This window comes from Felis catus, chromosome B1 (genome assembly GCF_018350175.1).
Source record: "Felis catus isolate Fca126 chromosome B1, F.catus_Fca126_mat1.0, whole genome shotgun sequence".
NCBI classification, from domain to species: domain Eukaryota; kingdom Metazoa; phylum Chordata; class Mammalia; order Carnivora; family Felidae; genus Felis; species Felis catus.
Window position 1 is genome coordinate 74,645,972 of NC_058371.1, and position 23,519 is coordinate 74,669,490.

General features: G+C 38.5%; 2 protein-coding genes across 12 annotated transcripts in view; one reads left to right on the top strand and one right to left on the bottom strand.

Moving 5' to 3' along the window:
• The window catches only part of ARFIP1 (ADP ribosylation factor interacting protein 1), a 129,508-nt gene extending 119,357 nt beyond the window's left edge, over positions 1-10,151 (bottom strand). For 2 of the 7 annotated variants that reach the window (XM_045055769.1, XM_006930817.4), the window contains exon 1: positions 9,884-10,121. The gene's annotated coding sequence lies outside the window, so the exon portion shown is untranslated. Of the gene's footprint in view, positions 1-9,883 lie in introns of all 7 variants that reach the window. The other 5 variants (XM_045055768.1, XM_045055770.1, XM_019828849.3 and 2 more) reach the window with 5 other exon arrangements.
• A 194-nt stretch (positions 10,152-10,345) lies between these two features.
• Positions 10,346-20,352, top strand: TIGD4 (tigger transposable element derived 4). 5 transcript variants are annotated; one of them, XM_045055766.1, is made up of 3 exons: positions 10,346-10,643; positions 17,114-17,199; positions 17,516-20,352. In XM_045055766.1, the coding sequence occupies exon 3, from the start codon at positions 18,057-18,059 to the stop codon at positions 19,590-19,592; it is 1,536 nt and encodes a 511-aa protein (XP_044911701.1). In that variant the 5' UTR covers positions 10,346-10,643; positions 17,114-17,199; positions 17,516-18,056; the 3' UTR covers positions 19,593-20,352. The 5 variants fall into 5 exon arrangements, with proteins under 5 accessions (XP_044911701.1, XP_003984986.2, XP_044911702.1 ...); XM_003984937.5 differs by lacking the exon at positions 17,114-17,199; XM_045055767.1 differs by lacking the exon at positions 17,114-17,199 and having other exon boundaries at positions 17,522-20,352.
• Positions 20,353-23,519: the final 3,167 nt, after the last annotated feature.

A 23,519-nucleotide genomic window follows, 5' to 3' on the forward strand; every position in this document is an offset into this window, starting at 1 on the left:
GAGGGATACTTCCTTCTAGAGGTACTTTAGTAAAAACGTTGGAGAAATACTATAAATAATTATTAATCTATGTGACCAAGGAGTTCTAACTGGTGAGATAAGGACAATGCTAAGGAGGTAAATACAGAAAATTGAAAGCAAAAAGTAGCAAAACTTGGGCTTGCTTTAATTTAAATTTGCTTAGTTTCTTTAGACTATTGTATTGCTGATATTCCAGAGACTGGTTACCAGGCTAAATATTAAAGGAAGTTACTCTATTTCTTTCATTCTTGATGGAATTTATTAGAATATGTCTAGCTTTTCTCACTTATGAATAAACAGAATGGAAAGACTTGTTTTAATTTCATTATTTAATACTAATTTTAAAAAATTTTTTTCAATGTTTTTATTTATTTTTGGGACAGAGACAGAGCATGAATGGGGGAGGGGCAGAGAGAGAGAGGGAGACACAGAATCGGAAACAGGCTCCAGGCTCCGAGCCATCAGCCCAGAGCCTGACGCGGGGCTCGAACTCCCAGACCACGAGATCGTGACCTGGCTGAAGTCGGACGCTTAACCGACTGCGCCACCCAGACGCCCCAATACTAATTTTAAAGTTGAACTAACTTACAATAAAAAACTTAGTTAAAACATATAGTGACATTAAGTAACTACATGTGTTCAGAGCTGAAAAATAACATCTAAAATACAGAAGCTCTCTGCTGTAGTCAAAACAATTTAATTTTCTTTTTTATGACAGTAGTCTTAACGTAAGGAAAAAATCCTTTTCCCTACTATCTAATGCAAATGATATTGAACTAAAAATGGTTTACAACACAATATGTTCAAAGTACAATTACATTCCCTTTCATAAGTATAATAACTAAATAAAAGGAAATAAGATAATAACGAATCATTTACATTATGCTGCTGCCTTATGTCAACAATTATCTCATATCTGTAAAAGCTATTTTACCATACACCTACACGTCCTTTTAGTGATAAGTTAAGATTACATTGCTCATCAGTCTAGACAATTCAAAAGTAGAAAGCTTTGACAAAATATAGTTAATTCCCCATTACAGGTAATAATGGGAAACAAGTTAAAAATCAATATCCAGGGGTGATTGGCTGGCTCAGCTGGAAAAGCATCCAACTCTTGATCTTGGGGTCATGAGTCTGAGCCCCATGCTGGGTGTATAGATTATTAAAAGCAAACAAACTTAAAAAATAATAATAATAAATAAAAATCAATATTCAACTATTCCCATCTCCACCATCATTACTAACTTTCAACCAAGTAATAAAATTAACTGGGAAAGTCTTATTTTCCCCATTTAGATTGTGTTTCAGAGAAACTAATGAGAAGTAAAATGATAAGAGTCTCAAAACTAAAGTACTTCCTGAATTCTTCATAGATAACTAGTTGCGTTCCAGAATATTAGCAGTGAGGCCAACCAAGAACCAAAAAAACTGGGGAGTTACTTTAATTCTCTAACTAAATTCCCAAAACTATATAAAGTAAACCCCTCAATATTTTTTTCAGTGGAAAAATGCTTCAGAATAAATAAAGTAAGAATACAGCTTAAACACAGACACAGATAGTAACATATAGAAAAATTTATAGATACGCGTATTTACATGAGTTGGTGTATATTTCTTAGAAGCAACTGCAGCCAGAATGAGCACACATAGTGCCCAGATATTGGTTTCTAATACCATTCTCCAGTAAAGGGAACCAGCACTTCTTGGAGAAATAGCTGAGTCTAGGCCTGGGGCAGGAAATATACAAGATGAGCCTGAACATCTTGTAGTGCCAGACAGTAAAGATGTGCTAAAACAAATCCCAACAACAAACCAAACAACAAAATCCTCACAACGATAGGGATATGTCAAAGGAATATAAAAACGAACCAAAAGAGCTCCCAATAGCCAAAGCTGGAGTGATCTGAGCAACAAAATAAATAAAGTACTACTGGATTATATAACTCAAAGTATAAAATAAATATCCACGAGTCAATATTCATATAAATAAATGACTAAATAACAAATGAGGACAAGGAGACAAATTTCCCTTGCAAAAGAATTCCAAAAAATTTATGTACATACTCCACTGTTACGAAGGTGGAATATAACTCCCTACTTCTTAAGCATGTACTTCACATAGTGACTTTTTTCTAAGAAGTACAATATGCAAAGTTTGGGGAAGGAGTACCTTTACAGAGGACAAACCTAATAAACCCAATCTCAAGCCAGGGGACTAAGTCAACAACAACCACTGATAACCACTGATAAACATACTCTATAGAATGTCACTTTATTCCTGTGGGTCTTCCTCCCAAAAACATATTATCCAGTCTAATCCTAAGAACAGCACCAGACAAACCTCAATTGAGGGACAGTCTACATAATACTTGACCAGTAACTCTCAAAACTATCAACTTATAATCAAAATCAAGGAGTCTGAGAACTGGTCAAAACCAAAAGGGCACATGACAACTAAATGTAATGTGGTATATTCTGGAACAGAAAAAGGACATCAGGAGAAAACTGAAGCAATCTGAACAAACATTAGTACATATAAATACTGGTTTATGAATTGTGACAAATGTACCACACTAATGCAGTATGTTAATAACAGGGGAAGCTGGGCATGGGGTATACAGGAATCTCTACACTATCTGCAATAATTCTAAAAATCTAAAATTTTTCTAAAATAAGAGCTTATTATAAAATAATCTAAGAATACTACGTTATATGTTATAGTTTTTAATAATTAATATAAACTTATATTATTAAAATTTTTCATACACTTAAGAAACAGTGTAACTCAATTTAACTACGATTTTAACTACTATATTAAAAATAGGGGCGCCTGGGTGGCACAGTCGGTTAAAGCGTCCGACTTCAGCCAGGTCACGATCTCGCGGTCCGTGAGTTTGAGCCCCGCGTCAGGCTCTGGGCTGATGGCTCGGAGCCTGGAGCCTGTTTCCGATTCTGTGTCTCCCTCTCTGTCTGCCCCTCCCCCGTTCATGCTCTGTCTCTCTCTGTCCCAAAAATAAATAAAAAACGTTGAAAAAAAAAATTAAAAAAAATAAAAATAATTATATTCAAAATCCTGTAGTCTAAAACTTCATGAACTGAAATCTTTAATACTATATACTTGGAAATTCAAGCAATATTTAGGCATGAGGTACTGAGCTAGAAGATAGGGATTTAAGAACAAGCCAAAAAAGAATGTAAGATTTGGTCCCTATCTTCATGGAGTTTGGAGGCATATAATCACACACAAAATGTAAACTGTAACTGTGGTAAATGTATGATCTGGGTGGTTAGAGTATTCCCTAAGGAAACAAAACTTCTGTTGAAGTGTGAAGGATAGTTAGGAGCTAATAAGGAGCCTTGTAATGGCAAGGAGCAAGACAAGTACAAAGGACTAAAAGGTGGCCAGCATGGTTGAAGTGGAGAGTTAAGCAGAACATGGTAAATGATGAGGCTGGAGGGCAAGGATGAGTTAAGCACTGTTAAGGAGTTTTATTTTTATCCTAGAAGCAATGGGAAGTCATAGAAAGATTGGGGAGGAGAGAGAAGTGACAATCAGATGCGTGTTTCAAAATAAGCCACTATGCCTCCAAGATGGATAATGGATTAGAGAGGGGCCAAAATAGAAGTGAGCAGAGACGAACGGAGGCTACTATAGAAATTTCAGGCAAGATGATGGTAACAACTAAAGTGGTAGCAGTGGAAATGTAAAGACGTAAACAGATTCAAGAGATATTCAAAAAGTAAGAGTAATAAAACTTGTTGACGGTAACTGGGAAAGGGCGTTACTAAGGATCACTCCTAATTTTCTGTTTTGCACAACTGGAAAGATAATAGAGTCACTCACTGAAATAAGGAGCAAAGAAAAATGAACATTTGTTTTGTTTTGTTTTGTTTTGTTTTGTGTGGGAGTGAGGGGGGAAATCAATTTAGTTGTAAACATATTGTATTTGAGAGAACTTTAATATATTCAACAGAGGGTGCCAACAAAGAAGCAAGATATACAGGCCTAGAGCACAGAGAAGATCGAAAACACACCCTTAGAAAAGCTGTTGTCTTTAGCCTAGAAAAGCAGCTAACTATAATCCCCAAATATCCAAGAAAAACATTAGACTTTGACCATCTGGATTTAATTAAAACAAAAGCTGAGAGAGAACATGGCAATAATATTTCATCAGCTAGAACGAAAACTGCTAGGCACCACGGGAAATAGAGAGTTTTTTTAAATCTTGGTTCAATAGTACAGTAATTATGTCACCAATCATGGGGTATTTTAAGGTTTTAGCATGGCTGGCGAACATTGTTGGGAATGTTTTATACCTGTGCTGTCCAATAAAGTAGCCGCTTAGCTTCATGTGGCCGCTGAGCACCTGAAATATGACTGGTGTGACTGAGGAACTGAATTTTTAATCCTAGTTTATTTTAACCAATTTAAATACCCACACATGGCTAGTGGCTACAGTATTAGAGCTGGTTCAGAACTTCTTCATCTATTTCATCTAATCCCCAACAACTACCCTGCAAATTAACTGTGAGTGGTTGTGGGTGATAGAGGGATTAGAGCACTAGAAACTTTCATTCCATCTGCCCACTGCATTAGTCGAATTTTAGTTTCAAGAATATATATTACTTGTATAATTAAACATATTTTTAATTTTAAAAGTAATTAATATGCCACATAGAAAAATTAGGAAATACAGAAAGAACAAAATAAAAATAATCTGTACATCTATCTTTAAGAAATAATCTGCAATTAACATTTACTCATATCTGAAGAGGATCTGTATTTTTAACACTTTTGCTAGAAGTACTTGTAGCACAGTGGCCCAAGTTATTCTCTGAGTTTTATCACATTACTCTTCTCTCCCACCCCCATCTCCAAACACCTCGGAAATCCTTTTAGACAGCCACTATCTCCAGAACTCAACCTTGAACCTGCCAAAAATAAACACAGTCCACTCGCCTGTCTCCCTTTATTACCATCACCCTTTGCCACTAATGTCACACACTTTAACTGGAACCCAATCTGTACCCCACAATGTCATGAAATCATGTAGTCACTATCATGAAAAGAGTACAAGCTTTGGAGTAGAGCAACTGCGATTGTGAGTCTGTGGTTCTCCTTTTACAGCGCCGGTGACCTTGGACTACTTACTTCTGCTGGTTTGTGTACCTGTTTCTTCATTTGTTAATAGAAAATAAGAATACTTAATATACAGTATCTATAAAGCACGATGCCTAGCCAAAGTAGCACTTAATAAACGACAACTATTATGGACTTAGGACTGCTCTACATGCCCTGAAGGTAGTAGCACTCAAACAAAACAGACAGGGGGCTGGCCATCCTGGAGGCTACATGCCACTGATTTAACCCCTAGGGACTCTTTCCACCTGGGATTTGAACTCCTGATCCATCCCTTATTAGGTGTGTGACCTTATACAAAGCACTTTAGCTAAAATCTCAATTTCTTCATTTCTAATATGGTAATATTATCATATCCACTTGATATGGCTAGAATAAAACTATGTATATGAAAACTGAGTATATGAAAGTATAGAAAACTGAGTATATCAAACTGCTTTGTAAATTATTAGATGCTAAATAAACAGAAGGTATTAAACAAAGAGTAACATATTCCTCTTGTCCCAGACAAAGCTTTCCAACGAGTATGCCGAGAATGAATTACAGATGTGCTGAAATACTGACTGCCCCCTCAGCCTTCAGGGAACCAGAGAGAGCCTGAATATAGTCTGCCCTACAAATATATTCATTTTCTATGTGTGCCATGATGCAGAACAATATGGAAGCCTTGCTCTAAAATACTATCGCATGCTAGCAGAAACTGGAGTTGGCTAACTGACTCTCTCCTCTGTATGACTTAGGCTTCATCACAAGTTCCACTGTTCTTACGATCCGGCTTCAAAAACAGTGCCTCGCAGTTCCCTAAAGGGCTAAAGAAGATCAAGGAGCTGTTTAGTCCAATGTTATCAGAGATATACAAAAATGAAACAAAATAAAAAACTCTTAGATGAGAATATGGCAAAGATATTGCCATATTTTCACAAAAGATTAGAGCAATTTCCAGTAACACCTATCTATGACCACCGCAAGACAAAGGTTTAGAAGTCATGGAGAAGAGAATCAGAGATAGGAGAAAGAGAAAAGGAATAAAGGAAAAAGAAAACATATACTTTTGTAGAAAACAGCTGAGAATCTGCAAGAATCTGAGAATTCAGTGGCTTCCATGTTTGCCTAAAGGTAGTAGGCCAAAGATGACAAGATTATTTTCAGATTCTTTCGTTTTATAGTCTTTTTCATACATCCTAGAACTAATGCTGCTGCATAGTTTTAGACTGTCATGGTCCCTAAATCATCATCTTTCATTATGTAGAACTACTCTTTCCAGTGTGTACATACATTGTTAGTTTTTTCATACATGGCCATATTATCTTAAATTCCCTGTTGAATTTATTCTTATTCTTTCCTTCATCCTGAGTTTATTCCTTTCTCCATCCCAAATTGATCAGTCAAATGTATTTATACCTCCAGAATCTCACAAAGCCAAGTTTATTACTTAAAACCTTTTTCTCATTTACCACTCTTCATGTCATAAATGCACATACACTCCATATACACACAGATTTATATCCATCCTGATGGGAAAACTCTACCAAATAACACTCCATAAGCTTTCTCCAAGTTCATTTCTTTTGGTCATACTTTTAGATAGGACATTCAACACGGTGTTCATCTACTGACGATTATTAAGGGAAAACATATTCTTTTCTTAACAGCTGATAGAGAAATCAGGTGAGATATCCCGAAGTCATGCCAAAAACAATGTAACGGAAACACAGCAGAAGCAGTCTAGACTAGACTAGTCTACTACTAGGTTCAATCCTGGCTCCATCAGTGTAATTTTGAGCAGATTCCTTTGGCCTCAGTTAATTGTTTAGTTTCAGTTTCTTCACCTATAAAAATGGGGATTTTAGCCACCCTGTAAAAGTTGCTGTGAGGATTAGATGAGATAATCACATAAAGCAATTAGCATAAGGCCCGGCACATAGTAAGCAAACAAATGTTAACTGTTGGTATGGTGTCAGATATAACCTATCTTCTGACTCTGTCATTACCTTTTTGGAAAGAAGCTAATTTAGCATAATCCTCTCTTTATGAAATTATGTTTTCTTCTTCCCCAAGTGAGGATGCTAGACAGCTGGAAGTTCTCTTTGTGAGAAGAATCTAGTTGCTCTGCATGAGCTTATGACAAGCTGTATAGGTTTCTGCAAGTGTCAAACATTTTACAACTTCAACCCTCGACCAATAAACACTTGGCAACCAAATCGGTAAGTTCAAGTACACACTCTAAACTCGTACTGCACTTGGAGGGATACTAACTTTTTTACATGAAAGAACAATCATTAAAATACCTGATATAGACTAGAGGGAAAGGGGATGTCTAGATAAGCAGCAACATACCAAAAGTTATGAACCACACTACTAAACCATCTTATTTGCCATTCCTAGCAAAGCCAAAGTCTAAAATAATGCCTCAAGTAAAAAACAAGGAAATGAAAGCATAGGATAACCAAAATGTAATTTTTTAATTCTGAACTGTACCAAGTAGGATGGTGATATTTAATACCTATTAAATAATAATAAACACATTAACTTATAAACCCATTGGATCTCCGCAGCATTGGCCACAAACAGCTATCCCTAAAAAGAAACCTCAAAACCACAAATCAGGAACTAAGTAAGTAGGCAGTCTTACTTCCTTCTCTAGGTCTAGGAAGGAATTTAGAAACGCAGATGTTTTGAAGTAGTTAAGAGATTTCAGTTTAAAGCCTAGAATCTCTGCATTCTACTCTCCCAATACAAGCTATTTACAGTTTGAAAAAATAAAAAGCTCCACAAAAAAAAAGTTGTCATTAACTTAAACAAGACACTAAGAAATAGTTTTTAATCTATCTGGAGGTTATGTACTTCTTAAGAATTTGGTTTTTTTAAAATGGACAATCCCCCTTACCTCCCTCCAAAATGCATTCAAACAAAACTGCACATACTTTAAAAGGTGGGGATGAGGAAGACCCCTGAATGTTACAGACTTCTAGACCATGGACCCCACGCATAACTCATGATTAAGGCAAACTAATTTATCAATTTGAAAAGGAATGAAAGTAACTGAGGCAGAGATTTTCATACAAAAAATAAAATCAGAAATATTTTCTATTTTCTCAGGTAATGAGCATTAGATGTGGTTGTTGGGAGAGGGTGTTGGTCATGTTGAGCAAGGAAAACAAAAAACCATGGGACAAACAAGAAAAGTAGAGTTAAAGCAGTATTAACACACAGTCCATTGTAGTCACTCTGAGACAGCAGCAATGAAATGCCTGCAGCCTTAACACAGGGCTGTTTTTTTTTTTTTTAATTTTTTTTTTAACGTTTATTTATTTTTGGGACAGAGAGAGACAAAGCATGAACTGGGGAGGGGCAGAGAGAGAGGGAGACACAGAATCGGAAGCAGGCTCCAGGCTCTGAGCCATCAGCCCAGAGCCTGATGCGGGCTCGAACTCGCGGACTGCGAGATCGTGACCTGAGCTGAAGTCGGATGCTTAACCGACTGAGCCACCCAGGCACCCCAACACAGGACTGTTTTAACAAAACCAATTCTGGTGCACATTTCCATGCCAATGAAGTTAATTAATAGGCTAATGTTAGCACACCCCTGTAGGTCAAAGCACAAGTTTATGAAAAGTCCTGTAAATATTCCATGTTTCCTTATCAGATAAGAGCTGAGTTAGATGGAGTGCTTGGGTGGCTCAGTCAGTTAAGCATCCAACTCTTGGTGTGACCCAGTTCATGATCTCGCCCTGGTCGGACAGAGCCCAGAGTCCAGCTCTGAGCGCGGAGCCTATTTGAGATACTCTCCCTCCCTCTCTCTCTGCACCTCCCCCACTCGTGCTCGAGCACGCGCTCTCTCTCTTAAGGTAAATAAATAAACCTTAAAACAAAAAAAGAACCAAGTAAGAGAAATCATGTACTTTAATCTAGGAGAAAACAAAGGGAGGGTACAGAAATCCTAACAGGGGGTGGCTTAAGGATCTGTAGGAAGTATCAACTACAAACTTTTTGAGATCAATGGGTGCAAGAGGGAGATGAAAGCAAAACAAAGGAAGTAATAAAGTAAAAGGGAAAACGTCTAGAAGCTGTTCTTTGAAACAAAACAAAACAGAACAAAAACCTCTTTCCTCTTCCTAGACACGTAAACAGTAACTTGGCAAAAAGGAACGGATGAGAAGACGACAGCACGACTTCCTTCCCAAACTCCAGCATTCGTTGGCCGTCCTCACAAGCACAGTCAGACTTGGGACATTTCTTAGGCAAGGCTCCTCCCTGCACCACTGCCCAGTGAACTTCTTGGAGGGACTACCAACTATCTCCATTCCTCTCGCTGCGGGAGAGAGGAAGTAGGGGATGCAGTGAGCGAAGGAGAAAAATAAAGACTGGACACCAAACCTGAAGGTGGCCCACTTCGAGACTGAGCCGAGAAAGACCTGGATCCTGCCACCCCTTTTCCCACCCAATGCATGCAAAGATGAGAGGGCGCAGCCCTGCAAGGGCCAGTCTTCCCTTTCCACCCGCTGTTTCCGGGACACCGGGGGTCGGGGGCAGAAACCAAATGCCGAATGCTTGGGCAGATATGTCACAGACGAGGGGCAGAAGTGTCTAGTGAAAAGTCTGGAATGGCAAGCTCCACAAGCAATGTGTCCACCCCCGCCAACTACCTCAGACCAGCCTTCCTCCTCCCACCCCCACCCCCCTCCCACTTCTTTCCCGGCGAGCCAGCACCGCCCTCACCTGTCTGCGGGGAACCCGGCAGCTCTCACGTCGAGGATTATCTTTGCCGCTGCTCTCCGGAATAGCCTCAAACCTGGCAAGAAGTGAGCGGAAACGCGACCTAGGCCTTTTCCTTCTTCCCCTCCCCCCACGCACCTCGGATCCTCGGGGGCGTGGAGCAACTGCAGCTGTCACCGCCTCACACTGACCAACCGCCGAGGACACACAGACCGGCTGCCTCTCGACCCGGCCTGCGGCACCAGTGCAGAGAGCAGCGGAGCCGGAAGTGAGGAGACCGGAAGTAGCGTTGTCCTTGGCCCTGGACGGCCTCTCTCTCCCTCAATCTGGCCCGGCCCAGCCACATCTCGGTGGTGCCAGCGCGCTTCCCTTGAGGCCTCCTCCGCCCCACTCCTGGAGGCTGGCCCCGCCCCTCCCGTTGCGGCCCTAGCAACCACATCCGGGGCTCCGCCGGCGCGGTTGCCCGGGTAATTTTCTGGCTCCGGCCGGATCACAGAGGGGTGTGCGCGCGGGTCCCGATGCATCTGCCAGAGCTGGGAGCTTGCGGAAGGGCGCGCGCGGGCCTGGTCTTGAGTGGTCGGAGGTCTCCAGAAGCCCTCAGCATCCCTTCTTTCTTACTTATACACCCCAGCCTCACGCGTTAGGCGTTCCCCCTGCAGATGGTGAGCCGGCGGCGGGAAGGTGGAGGTGGACGTAGCTCGCTGCCACGCGTACCACAGGAGAGCCAAAGCTTCTTTCTCAGCTGCTGGAGAGCACTTAGAAGGTTGTTTCAGTCCCGCGGCGGGTGGGAGGGTGGAGGGAATGCGGGGTTAAGGGAACAGACGGGATGCGGGCGCCCCACAATCGCTTCCCCAGTGCCTGGAGCGCCCCACTCCGGCTGCGTCGCTCACGTCCACCCACTTCAGGAAGACCAGACCCCCAAGCCCGGCATCCCTAGTTCTTGTCACTTGCTGTCTTTGTGATCACTTTCTGCACTGCTCTCTCGCTAACGGTGGATCCCGGATACTTTTCTTTCCTGCTCCTCTTTCTTTATCCGTATGACTGATTTCTGCTTTATTTGCCCGTCCCATTTCTTCTTAAGCAGATCACTGCCCTCTCTACGGAAACCGCCGAACAATCCTTTTTCTCAGAGCCCTTTGTGGTTTACTAAGTTGAGACCCCAATCTGTACTTTGGATACTCTCCCCATCCCCGGAACTGAATGGAGGGAATGTATGGCTGTACAGTGGTGCTAGACATACCTGAAGCTCGTTTGCCTACAGTACACACAGTTGGTCCATCCACATTCATCCCCCTTCAAGGCTCCGGACTGCATTTCCTTTGACAGCCTTGGGTGCTCATTTTTACCACTTCACTTGTAGAAATGCGAAGGGTAACAGTGCATTCCGTAGACTTTACCATTCATTTACGGTCTAAAGACCGTACTTCTTACCTCCTTTATTTGTCATATTAGTTGATGATACATTTTTAGTGGCTAAGTGCCCGAAGGCAGAATTCTGCCTTTACAAATTCTAGGGAGTTTCAGCATAGTGAATCGTATATCCCTGTACAAATATCTTCCCCATAGCCATAAATGGTTAATACCCGCGACAACGCAAATGTGTCAGAAGTGAATAACAATATTTATCAGCTGAGATCTCCAGGAGACTTCCTCTGACAAAAACAGTACTCAAGTCCCAAAATGTAAATCTATGTATAAAGGACCCTTATCTTAAGTGGCTCTGTCCCTAACAAAAGAGAAGAGCAAATATATATGCTAGTTCACTTAAACTGTATCTTCAGTTCTATAGCCCACTGTGGAGTTTTCTGTTTAGAGCCATCCTGTTAGTCTTTTCAATTGTAAGAATAGGGTCCCAATCTAGAATAATTACTGCCGTTCTTGTATAGGAACAGAATGGAGCATAGTAGCAAAATGCAAGTATTCTTAGAGTTCTGGAAGGGTGTCTAGGAAGAGGTGCATGGCTGAGCTCAGTCGTGCTTGAATGACCTGTACGTGACTGAGTTGGCTGGTGTCTTAACGATTCCTGCCAGGTGTCTCTTGAGTTCGGGAATGCTTAACTTCATTAGAATCCGTCTAGTTACTAAATTGTTAGGCTCAGAGGTGTTTCTTACATTGGAAGGGTGGACACTTGCTTTAATTATTTGTCCTTAGCTGGATAGTTTCCTTGGCAGCTGCTGGCGGTTTTGCTAGAGATTCTGATGGACTTGGAACCACTTGGAACTCATCCTAATTTCTGTTTAGTGAAGGTGCTGTTAATCATGTTAGGTACCTTGGTCAGTGCATTTCTGGTACTGTGCATGATTAGTCCTCATGCATGGTACAGGGCGACACACAGGATTAATCTTCCCATGACTTCTGCTGCTCCGAGGGAAATTAGAATGTAGGTTGGCTCAAAGAAAACACTGGAAGCTACTTCAGCTGGTGATGGAACACAGTGAAATACTATGAACTTTATTTTGGAAAAAGAAAGCAGAAGCTGGTATTTTTTGATTTGGGGGAAATTTTTGATTCTAACAGAAAGTTCTTATTTTAAATCTAACTCTGCTTAGATGGAGACCTACCTTCCTTCCTTTCTCTCTCTCTCTTTCTTTTCTCTCTTTTTTTTCTCTCTCTCTCTCTCTTTTTCTTTGCCCTAGAGTTTGGGGGATTCTGCCTGCCCATTCTCTTTAGGAAGAATAGAAGATTACTACTTTTCTCTAAATTGACATCTGTGTTTGGAGAGGTAAGAAAAAAGGTAATAGTTGTCTGCCATATATGTTTATGATATGGGGATTATCTACTCATTTACCTTTGTACTGCTATTGGCTATTATTCAGCTTTTGCAAAATCAGGTGCCACTTTTTCACTTGGCTTATGGGGAACTCTGACGGTCTATATTTCATTTATTGACCAAGAAGGAAAGAGGGCAACAGGTTAAAGAATATTACTCCTTTCTGAATGAATTAAATGTGCATTCAACTTTTTTTCTTTGCTTTAGATGTTAAATACTTTATATTGTTTACAAATAATACTTTCTCAAGAGAAAGTAAGAGGTGCTACCTTCAAATCTTTTCTAGGGGGATTCTGGTAATGTCACAATAATTTTATCACTCTCTATCATCAGCTCCCTTTTCATGGAGACATGTGTTAATGATTGCACAATGTAATTCTCTGGAAACAAACCCTGTGTTGGAGGGTACTGATAAATGGAACATTTAAGAAGCCTGTGAATAGTAGTAGGATTAGAACATAAGAGTAGAAATTGTTTTAACTACAAAGAGAAAAAAAACTGAAGTTATCCATAATTCCATTATCTAGAATTAACACTGAACATTTTTGTCAATGTCTTTTTTCTATAAGTATATATTTTTCTACATTTATTTAACAAATTGTGATTTAGAACCTACTGTTTGCTGAGTACTAAACACGGTAGGAATAGCCATGAGCCCCTGTCCTCATGTAACTTTCAGTGTATGTTGGTTTTGTTGGCATACGGTTTTGTATTTTGCTTTTTTCACTGAATATATTATGGAATTTTCTTCCAATCATTAAATACTCTCCTTCAGTGGCTCAGTAGTATTTTAGCATATATATTTGTTAATTTATTTACCTAATCCTTTTTGCTACACATTTAGGTTCTTTCCCATTTTGTCTGTAATTAAAACAACAGTGGGAGGAATATTGTTGTATGGTAAAATTCTATGATTTCCAGTGATTCTCACTTTGTATAATTCCCTCTCATTTGAACATGATAGGATATCATTCTCATTGTAATGTTTTCTTACATGTACAAGGGATTTTGCAGAAGCAACCAGTTGACTTTAAGTTCATCCACAGGGAGATAATCTGGATGGGCCTAAACTGATTGCATGAGCCTTTTAAGAGCAGAGAGTTTTCTCCTGCTGGTTGCACCAGAGAAGGCAGAGAGATTCGAAGCATGAGAGAGATTTGACAGGAGAAAGGTTCTCTTTTGCTGAAATGAAAAGGGCCACAGTCGAGGACCTGAAGGAGGCCTCCAGGAGCTGAGAGCAGTCTCTGCTAACAGCCATCAAAAACTCAGGGACCTCAGTCCTACAACCACAGAAGTTGAATTCTGCAAACAACCTGAATGAACTTGCAAGCAGATTCTTCCCTAGAACCTCCAGATAAAAGTCCCATTTGACTGACTAACATCTTGATTCTGCCTTGTGAGATCCTAAGCAGAGGACCCAGTTGAGCTCACCTGGACTTCTGACCTGCAGGACTGTGAGATAGTAAGAGGGTATTGTTTTAAGCTACTAAATGCAGAAATAGGAAATGAATACATTTGTAAGCTAGATTATTTTTGCATCTCAAATTATTATCTGGGGATAAAATCCTAGGCATGGACTTGCTGGATAAAAGTGATGCACATTTTTTAGATTTTTGTATCATGTTACTAATTTGCCCTTTGTAAGCTTTGTACCCGTTTATATACCGCCTCACAACCTATGTTATATTCTGGCAAACACTAGATACTGCCATTCTGGTAGGCAAAAACAAAAAACAAAAAAGGGTATCTCCTGGTTTGAAAGAAGATTTACATTTCTCTTATTACCAGTAGAATTGATTATTGTTTCCTTTACTTGGAGTTCACTTGGCAAGTCTTTTTTAGTGACTTGCCAATTCTTTTTCTTTAGGTAGCTTTACCATTGACATGGAGAAAATAGTATCTAATGTGTACGGTATTTTTCTGCTGTAATATTTTCATGGAATAGAATGATTCATGAGCATAATTGAGAGAATGGGTACTTCTGAGAAATATTAGCTACTGCCATTACTCCCTGCAAGAAATATCCCAGACATTATACTGTGCAAAAATGGAAAATGTTAGCTTCATTGGTTAAGCAGTATTGGTGCCTTGTTCTTTTCTAGGGAAAAGAAGTCTGGCTTGTCTGGCTCAGCATCAGAAATGTGGTTGTTTCGGGTATAAACATATGTTGTATATTACCATGGAAAATTATAGGTTTCACTCTTGTTTTAGAAGGAAATATATACTGTTAACTCTCAGAAAACAACTAAGGTCTTCCTAAATGAACATCATTATTTTCAGTTTGATCAAGATAATCACTAATCTCTGTGTATATTATATTGCTTTATTTAAGAGGGAGTGAAGGAGGAAATTCAAGTTATTTTTTCTCTAATCCTTGTTATTTGAGATGAGAGGGTTTATTTCTAACAAATGAAATAAGGCAGAAGGAAAAAAGGAAGGAAGGAAGAAAAGAAGAAGTAAGGAAAGAACAGAAGAAAGAAGGAAGGGAGAAGTTGGGAGAGTCCCTTTTTCTCTTGGAGAGTAGTTCTGTGTGGTTTTGTCTTAAAAAATTGTTTCTTGCTACCTCAATTTCTAAAGGTTGGTATCTTCCTAATAAGAGCAAGAATTTAAAAATGTTTATTTTGAGGGGTACCTGGTTTGCTCAATCTGTTGAGCATCTGACTCTTGATTTTGGCTCAGGGTCACGGGATCGAACCCCTATGTCAGGCTCCACACTGAGCGTGGCGCCTGCTTAAGATTCTCTCCCTCCCTCCACCCCCCACGTCCCCCCCCCCCGCCCCTCACTCCCACTTGCATGCTCTCTCTCTAAATTTTTTAAAATTTTAAAAAAAAATTTTAAATGTTTATTTTGAAGTAATTGTAGATTTACAGGGAATTGCAGAAATATGTATAGGGAGGTCCCATATATGAGCAAATTTGTTTTGTTTGTTTGTTTGTTTTAGTTGAATGCTCAAAGCTTATTTACTTAGAAAGGTCAGCCCACCCTAACGTTGGGATATGGTTGCTATTTGTGTTCACAGAATTCATAAAGGCCTATTCTTCTGTAGAGGTTTGATGTTGCTTTGTTGTTGTTGTTGTTGGGTTTTGGATAGGCATTGCAAATGCTGCCTTGGTTGGGTGCTGGGGACACAGAGTGTACAACTATTATCAAAGGAGGCCACACCAGTGTGATCCAAAGGCACTGTAATATAGTGAAGAGAATGGTAGATTTTATATTAGTGCCCTCAACCACGTTATGACTACATGAGCTTTGAAATTCAGTTTTATCTTCCTCCTGAGTTGTTTGAAATACAGGAAGTAAAGGTGTTTGGAAAATAAAGCCCTGGGCTATCATAATTATCGTTAAGGTCTTTTTACAACAACAACAACGAAAATCCTTTACTGGTTGTAATTCCTATGATAAAAATTACTTTTTTTAGACAACAAAGGCGGAGGAATTTTGACAAAAAGTTTTGTCAAAAAATTTTGTGCAAAAAATGCATAGGACATCTTGAAACCTGGGAGAAGAGAAAAACTAGAGGAATGGAGTGCCCACACTATATCACACAGCAGTAACACCTGCTCATCAAATTAGCTTGCTACCTTGGCCTGCAGTAGGCCCGAAGCCTGTAGATTCTGGTATAGTAGGTGCTACCTGGGAAGGTAGGGGCAAGCTTATCTGGTCCATGTGACTGTTCTCACAGTACTGTTTGATTTAAGAAGATCTCTGCTTTCAGTATATGTTTAAGGTGGGATTCTTGCTTCAGTTTGCAAGTAGGATTTTGTAAAATCTTTGAATTGTGTAGATTGACACAGCCAAAGGGACGTTAGAGAGAAAATAATGATAACGAGATCATGACCAGGCATTCACTGAACACTTTGCAAGGTGCTAAATACTGGGTTGAGCACGTCACACTGTCTCGTTGAATCTCACTGAATGTGCAATGACCCTGTTTGGTAGGGGCTGTAGTTACACCTATTTTACAAACAAGGAAGCTGAAGCTTCAAATGGTTAAGTAATCTACCCAGGATCCCGTAAGTACTAAATGGCAGAATCACTTGTCAACTCAGGTGTGGCTGGCACCAAAGCCCATATCCTTACACTATAATAAGCTCTATTTTACAGATAAGGAAGTGGAGGTCCTGAGACATTAAGTAAGACCCATGGTCACTCTCCTTCTTACTCTTAGTCTAGGTCTTTTTCTGCTTTATACCCTTGTAAGGATTTGCTTATTCCTATGCATTTTGTCAACTATTTCTGGCCTCTGCGCGTCTGGCTGGTGTGTCAAGTTGATGGAAAAGTTACTAGGTTTGTAAGCATTTAGATCAAATAAGACTTGGATTTCTAAAATTTGTAATCGAATCACTTGTTTTGATTTTTAGTGAAGCCTTTTCTACCAGACTCCTATAAAGGAGACACTGTCTCCCATGTGCTATTAAAAGTTGAACCTTGTGACTACTGTCTGACTATGTTTTTCTTTTAGAGGAGTCAGAGGGGGCAGGCTATGACTTCATGTGAAAAATAGCCACCAAAGATCTATCCAGCATAATTTTTAGTTTTTTAATTTTGGTAAGTGCCCATTTTTAAAACAGATTAAGTTTGTCTGAATTATTTTGAAAGTATATATTACAAAACATTCAAAAGCAAGTGAGAATTCAAACGCATAGAGCAAAGCTACAGGGCTTTTTACCGAGGCCGTTGAGGAGGTAAGCCTTTCTCCTGGAAGCTTTGGTTATTATATTTTCAGAAACATGGTCCCATTCTTTTCTTTATTATTAAAAGCATAATTAATTAGTATAAATATTCTTTTTGATACTCGATTGACACATAGTTGCTAAAATAAGTTGTTTTTTTGTTTTTTGTTTTTTTTTTTTACATTTTCAAGAGGCAGAAGATATACCACCAGGTCCTAGAAGGAGTCTACCACTTTCTTCTCTACCCTGAAGAGACTTGGAAATTAATGGGTAACATTTTGCATGAAAATTACTGAATGCTATTCCTTCTTATCTCTGAGGCCTTCTGTGGAGAATTAATAGGAGGTTGAGTGTGCATGGATAAAATGGATCATCTTAAAGGATTGAAGTTCCAAAAATATATCAGCAGGACTGGACAGGTTTGACATAATGAGATTTCTATTTTAGCTTGACTTCTGGAACTCTGAATAAACTATAAACTGAGCCGCACAGGTCCTGGGAAGGAAGTTTCTCTTCTAAAATATTCTAGTTGCATATAACATTTTCCTTATTCAGAACCTTTGAAAAAATATATTTATATCTCAATTTCCTGAGAATTAAGACTAACAGACACTTGCCAACTTTTAATATATGAAGCGGGATAGAAAGCAGCAATTTGTATCATTTTGGAAAAGAAATTTAAAGAAACAGACACCAGAAAGACGAGAAATCTCTACATAAGCACCGGTTGAGATGGCAGAAGCTTCTGTGGATGCCTCGACTCTGCCCGTAACAGTGAAGAAAAAGAAAAGTTTATCCATTGAAGAAAAGATCGACATTATAAATGCAGTAGAAAGTGGCAAGAAAAAGGCAGAAATTGCAGCTGAATATGGAATAAAGAAAAATTCACTGTCTTCTATTATGAAGAATAAAGACAAAGTTCTAGAAGCCTTTGAATCTCTGAGATTTGATCCAAAGAGAAAAAGACTGAGAACTGCTTTTTACACAGATCTGGAAGAGGCATTAATGAGGTGGTATCGAATTGCTCAGTGTCTAAATGTACCAGTTAATGGTCCAATGCTACGTCTAAAAGCTAATGATTTTGCACAGAAACTGGGACATAATGATTTTAAGTGCAGTAACGGTTGGCTGGATCGCTTTAAATCCAGGTACGGTTTAGTATTCAGAGCTCAACCTGTGGAAGCTACAGGTGTTTCAGTAGACCCGTCAACTGTCTGGCACCAAAATGTACTTCCTTATTATTTAAATGATTATCATCCTAAAAATGTTTTTAATATAAAAGAGACCGGGCTGCTTTATCGAATGTTACCTACAAATACATTTGCATTTAAAGGAGAAACCTGCTCGATTGGAAAGTTATGCAAAGACAGAATAACTCTAGTGGTTGGGACAAACATGGATGGCTCAGAGAAACTTCCTTTGCTCATCATTGGAAAACACAGAAATCCACATTGTTTCAAAGGTATAAAATCATTGCCTGTGTGTTATGAAGCTAACAGGATGGCATGGATGACCTCAGATGTGTTTGAACAATGGATGCGGAAGCTCGATGAGAAATTTCAAGCCCAGCAACGAAGAGTGGTGATCTTTGTTGATTCTTTTCCTTCACATCCAGAGGTAAAGAACCTAAAGTCCATTGAGTTAGCATTCTTTCCGTCATGTGTATCTTCCAAATTTATAGCTATGAAACAAGGTGTTATTAAAAGCCTTAAAATCAAATATCGACATTGTCTTATCAAAAAATTTTTAAGCTCTGTTGAAGGCAGCAAAGAATTTACATTTTCCCTACTAGACGCAGTTGATACTTTGCACCTTTGCTGGAGGGCTGTAACCCCCGAGACTATTGTTAAGAGCTATGAAGAGGCAGGATTCAAATCTCAAAAGGGAGAAAGTGACAAGACAAATGTAGAGACAGACACTGGTCTTGATTTGGTTGCCCATGCTCAGGCAGCAGGTGTGGAATTTCCTGAAGGTTTATCTCTAGAAGAGTATGCTGCCCTCGATGATGATTTGGAGACCTGCGAAGCGGAACCAAAAGGTGATTCTGTATGGACCGAAGAGAGTAAATCAGATGAAACTGGGCTTTATACTTCTGATGAAGAGGATGATGGTGGATCTCTAGGAACTGAGCTCCCTTTACCATCAAAAAATGAGGCCATAACTGCTTTAGATACTCTTAAAAGTTTTCTTAGAAGTCAAGATATGAATGAGGAGCTTCATAATTCTTTAGCAGACCTTGAAATTTTTATTAACTCATCATCTAAATAATTATTTGTGGTATAACATCTTTTCCTAATGTATTTTACTAGATAAGGTATATGAAGGGAAACTACCACTTAAACACAAAAAATTTAAAAACTAGCAATCTTTAGTTTAATTGCACATGTCTTTGACCTGAATAGCAAAGTTGCCCTAGGTAGATTAAATAAAGAGTAAATAAATGAAAAATATGAATTTCAACTTACCAAGGTTTTGGGGAGTAGAAACTGTATTACAGAGGCCTTGTACTTGAAATATATGGTACATATGTCAAAAATAGAAAACTCTCCAGCTATTTGATTCATACAGGTTGAATTGGTGATTGCTATTTTTCTCTTTTTTTTTTAAAGCACAGATCATGTTCTAGAATATTTTAATTTATCTACCTCGTCTAGGAAATAAAATATCTATTACTTAGATATTTATTTTTATAAAGACATGTATTCGAGCCTCATATCAAGTATTAATTTTAAATTACTTTATTTTTCTTGTAACTAACTTATCTTGCTAACAGGAAATTATGAATAAGCACTGAAAATAAAACCTGACCCAATTATATACCAAAACGATTAAAAATATATGTCTCGCTACTTTCCAGTTATTTCTATATAAGGTCAAATGAAAGACTATGACCTTATCAGATGCTTTCTGTCATCTATAACCAGAAAATGATATAGTTTCTTCCTAATATTTATATGTATGTGTGTACATTTAATAGAAAAATACATTACTGAAACATTTGTTAAATTCTTATAATATATTTTAATAAGATTACTCTTGAAAAGTATATATGAAGATATATATGCAGTTACTAAAAAAGAAAATATCTTATGTGGTTCTTATGTTTCTAATTTTAACAGCTGAAACTTTAATCTATAATATTTAATTATTTCTTGATTTTACTGAATTTTATTTTCAGGAAAAACTGAGTGTTTTCAGCATATTTTGATATACTTAATCTTTTTTTCTTTCAAATTGTATTAAATTTCTGTTTGAGGAAGTTTTGTCTATAGAATATTTGAAAATACTGTATGAAATTATTTACTCTCCATCCATAAAATCGTCTTTAAAACTAGAAAAATATCATGTGTCAGACTTTTCTGTTGTTACATTTTAAAAGTCATGCTTATTTAATGTATTACATATAAGTTAGGGTACCCTTTGAAAAATATTTTGGAAAAGTGTAAAATGTTATACAGATTATTTTTATTATGAATTATTAGTCTGCCAACATAAGACACATTTGGAAGGAAATATTTATAGAAAGTATTTTTATTTTCCACTGTTGATTTACTCTGCTTTTGAGATTTAGTAATAGTAAGCCTTAAAAATATATTAAGCTGAAGGAAATTTCTCATAGAGTGAAATATAGATTACTTAAGCTTAATTGAAAACATTTTAATTAATGATTTGATTTAAAATTTTAGCGTGATTGGAATTGTGTACCTAAATCATGGCCCTTAATCTCTCTTAAGAGCCCTGGCTGTAATTAGAGTACCTGGCATACATCCAGCCTTCAGTAATTCTTTTCTCTCTCTTTCTCCACTTCTTTCATACCATCTTACTATCAAATGTTCTTATTTAACCATTCCAGATATTCTGTGACATAAGAATTATTACCTCCATTTTTGGTAAGGTGAGGACATTGAAACCTGAAAAGAGAATTTGGTTAAAATCTCAGAACCAAACCCAAAATGCGGTAGTTCCCTATCACCTAGACCTATGTTCCTCTAACTATACACCCCTCTGCTTCTTTTCTCTACTCTGTAAAAGAAAATTCTGTTGTTTTTTTCCCTTGAGTTTAGGGACCCGAGGGTGAAATATTTCAGAGAATATGCTGGATCTATGCTGATAGTTCTGTTCCCGAGATCTCTCCTGAGAACACCGAGATAATGAAACACTGGGACCGTGTGAGTGGGTAATCCTGTACCACTCTAACACAGAGGCTCTAGGGGAGTTCAAACAAAAATACTTGAAACAACTTTAATGTCCAAATTCTGAAAGTACCTACTGTTTTTTCTCCTATATGACATTCCTTTTTTTTATTTCTGGGGCATAATAAATCTAAAGGTGATAAAGGAAGATAAGGCTCCTATAGAGAATTAGAAAAAGATGCCTGCATATTTAAATTTAAAGATAAACTTTAAGTTGTTAATGTTGTATACTCTTCTGTGTAGTTTACAAGCTGTATACATTTAAACTATTTTCAGAACAATTTTTTAAAATGTTTATTTATTTGGAGAGAGAAAGAGTGCAGACGATCAGGAGAGGGGCAGAGAGAGAGGGAGAGACAAAATCCCAAGCAGGCTCTGCACTGTCAGCACAGAGTCCGACTAGGAGCTGAAATTCACAAACTGTGAGATCCTGACCTGAGCTGAACTCAAGAGTCAGACGCTTAACTGACTGAACCACCCAAGTGCCCCCAGAACAAAATTTTTTTTAATTTACTTTTCCCAGGACAATCCCTGCATACCTCACTCCTGATTTATCTTCTCCATACATATCAGCACAAAGTTGGGACTAAATGTCACTTGTCTATTCAGAAAATAACTTCATTTAGCAATTCACCTGCTTTTCAGTTAAATATAGTATTGTTTTTATTGTTCTTGCTATATAAGTGTTTACTGTTAAAACAATGTTTTTCCCTTTTGTCTGCTTCATCAAGCAACAAATGTTGAATTTAGGACACTGTTTCACTTCACTAGTGAAAGGTTTGGTTCAGGATAAAGTAGGACAATGAGTAAACCAAGGCCTATGGGTTTTATGTTTCCTGCCTGGCTTCTCATCTGGACCTAAGATCAAGTGTAAAACCTCCCATTTACTGTATACAAAGCAGAATAATTGGCAGGGGGGTGGGGAGTAGGGGAGGGAGAATTGAAGGAGAGCTTCTCAAGCAAACACCTCCAATGTGAAGGGAGGTCCTTTTTCAATCATTGGCTCAGTAGGGACTCCATAGAGACTGGTAGAGAAAGGTTTGTCCCTTAGGGGAGGCAGCACACACATCTGCCAACAGGTTCAGAGTCCAGTGGTGGGCTGGATCTTTGGGGTCACCTAGAGCTACCTAGCTAAGTACAGCATGGCATAAAGCAGCCAAGAAGCTACCAGTAGCTGGGAGGAGTTCCTACCATCGGAGGAGAGAAAGGCCTAGGTTGGGGGACCATAATGTACATCACTAAGTTCTCAGAAAAAAATTCTTCAATGGAATAAATTAAATCTAGTCCAGTTCAATGCTACCTTGCAAAAGACATTTCACTTCTCCAAATAGCAGTTTGTACCACCCATAAAATGAGACTGACACTTATTTGAATTTATCGAGGATGAAAGAAAATTATGCAGATGAATACACTTAGCAAACTCTAAAGTGTTCCCCAACTATAAGGTATGACTAGAAAGGCACCTCTGTGCTACTACTTCCAGATATGCTCAGATATTAGCCTTGTGGTCACTAAATACCAATGACAATTTTCCCATTGACATTCTTCAATGCAATAAAATAGGGAATTCAACATTTCTAGGAATACGCAATTTATCTGTAGAACTAAAACATTTTCACTTTGAATGAGGGAATAAGGTGACTTAGAAACTTTCAAGTTTTCCTGAATTGCTCCTTATGCAAAGCATTTCAGCAAAATACCGTAGACAGTCAATTGCTCACCGTATGCTCACATGACCTCTTTGTGCCAGCATGGGGGCGGGGGGCGAGATCTCTTTTGTCTCTTCTTACAAGAGCACTGATTCCATCATGAGGCACCCATCTTCGTGATCTCATCTAACCCTAATTACCTCCCCCAAACCCCATCTCCAAGTACCATCACACTGGGGGTTAGGGCTTCAGTGTATGAATTTTGAGGGTGACAAACATTCAGTCCATAGCAATTACCTAGTACCAATAAAGGCATTCACATATTAATTAATATGGACTTGCTGTATCAGTTT

What these genes read in the sequence shown, in the direction of transcription:
- TIGD4 (XM_045055766.1), top strand. Translation starts at nt 18,057, where the DNA reads ATGGCAGAAGCTTCTGTGGATGCCTCGACTCTGCCCGTAACAGTGAAG.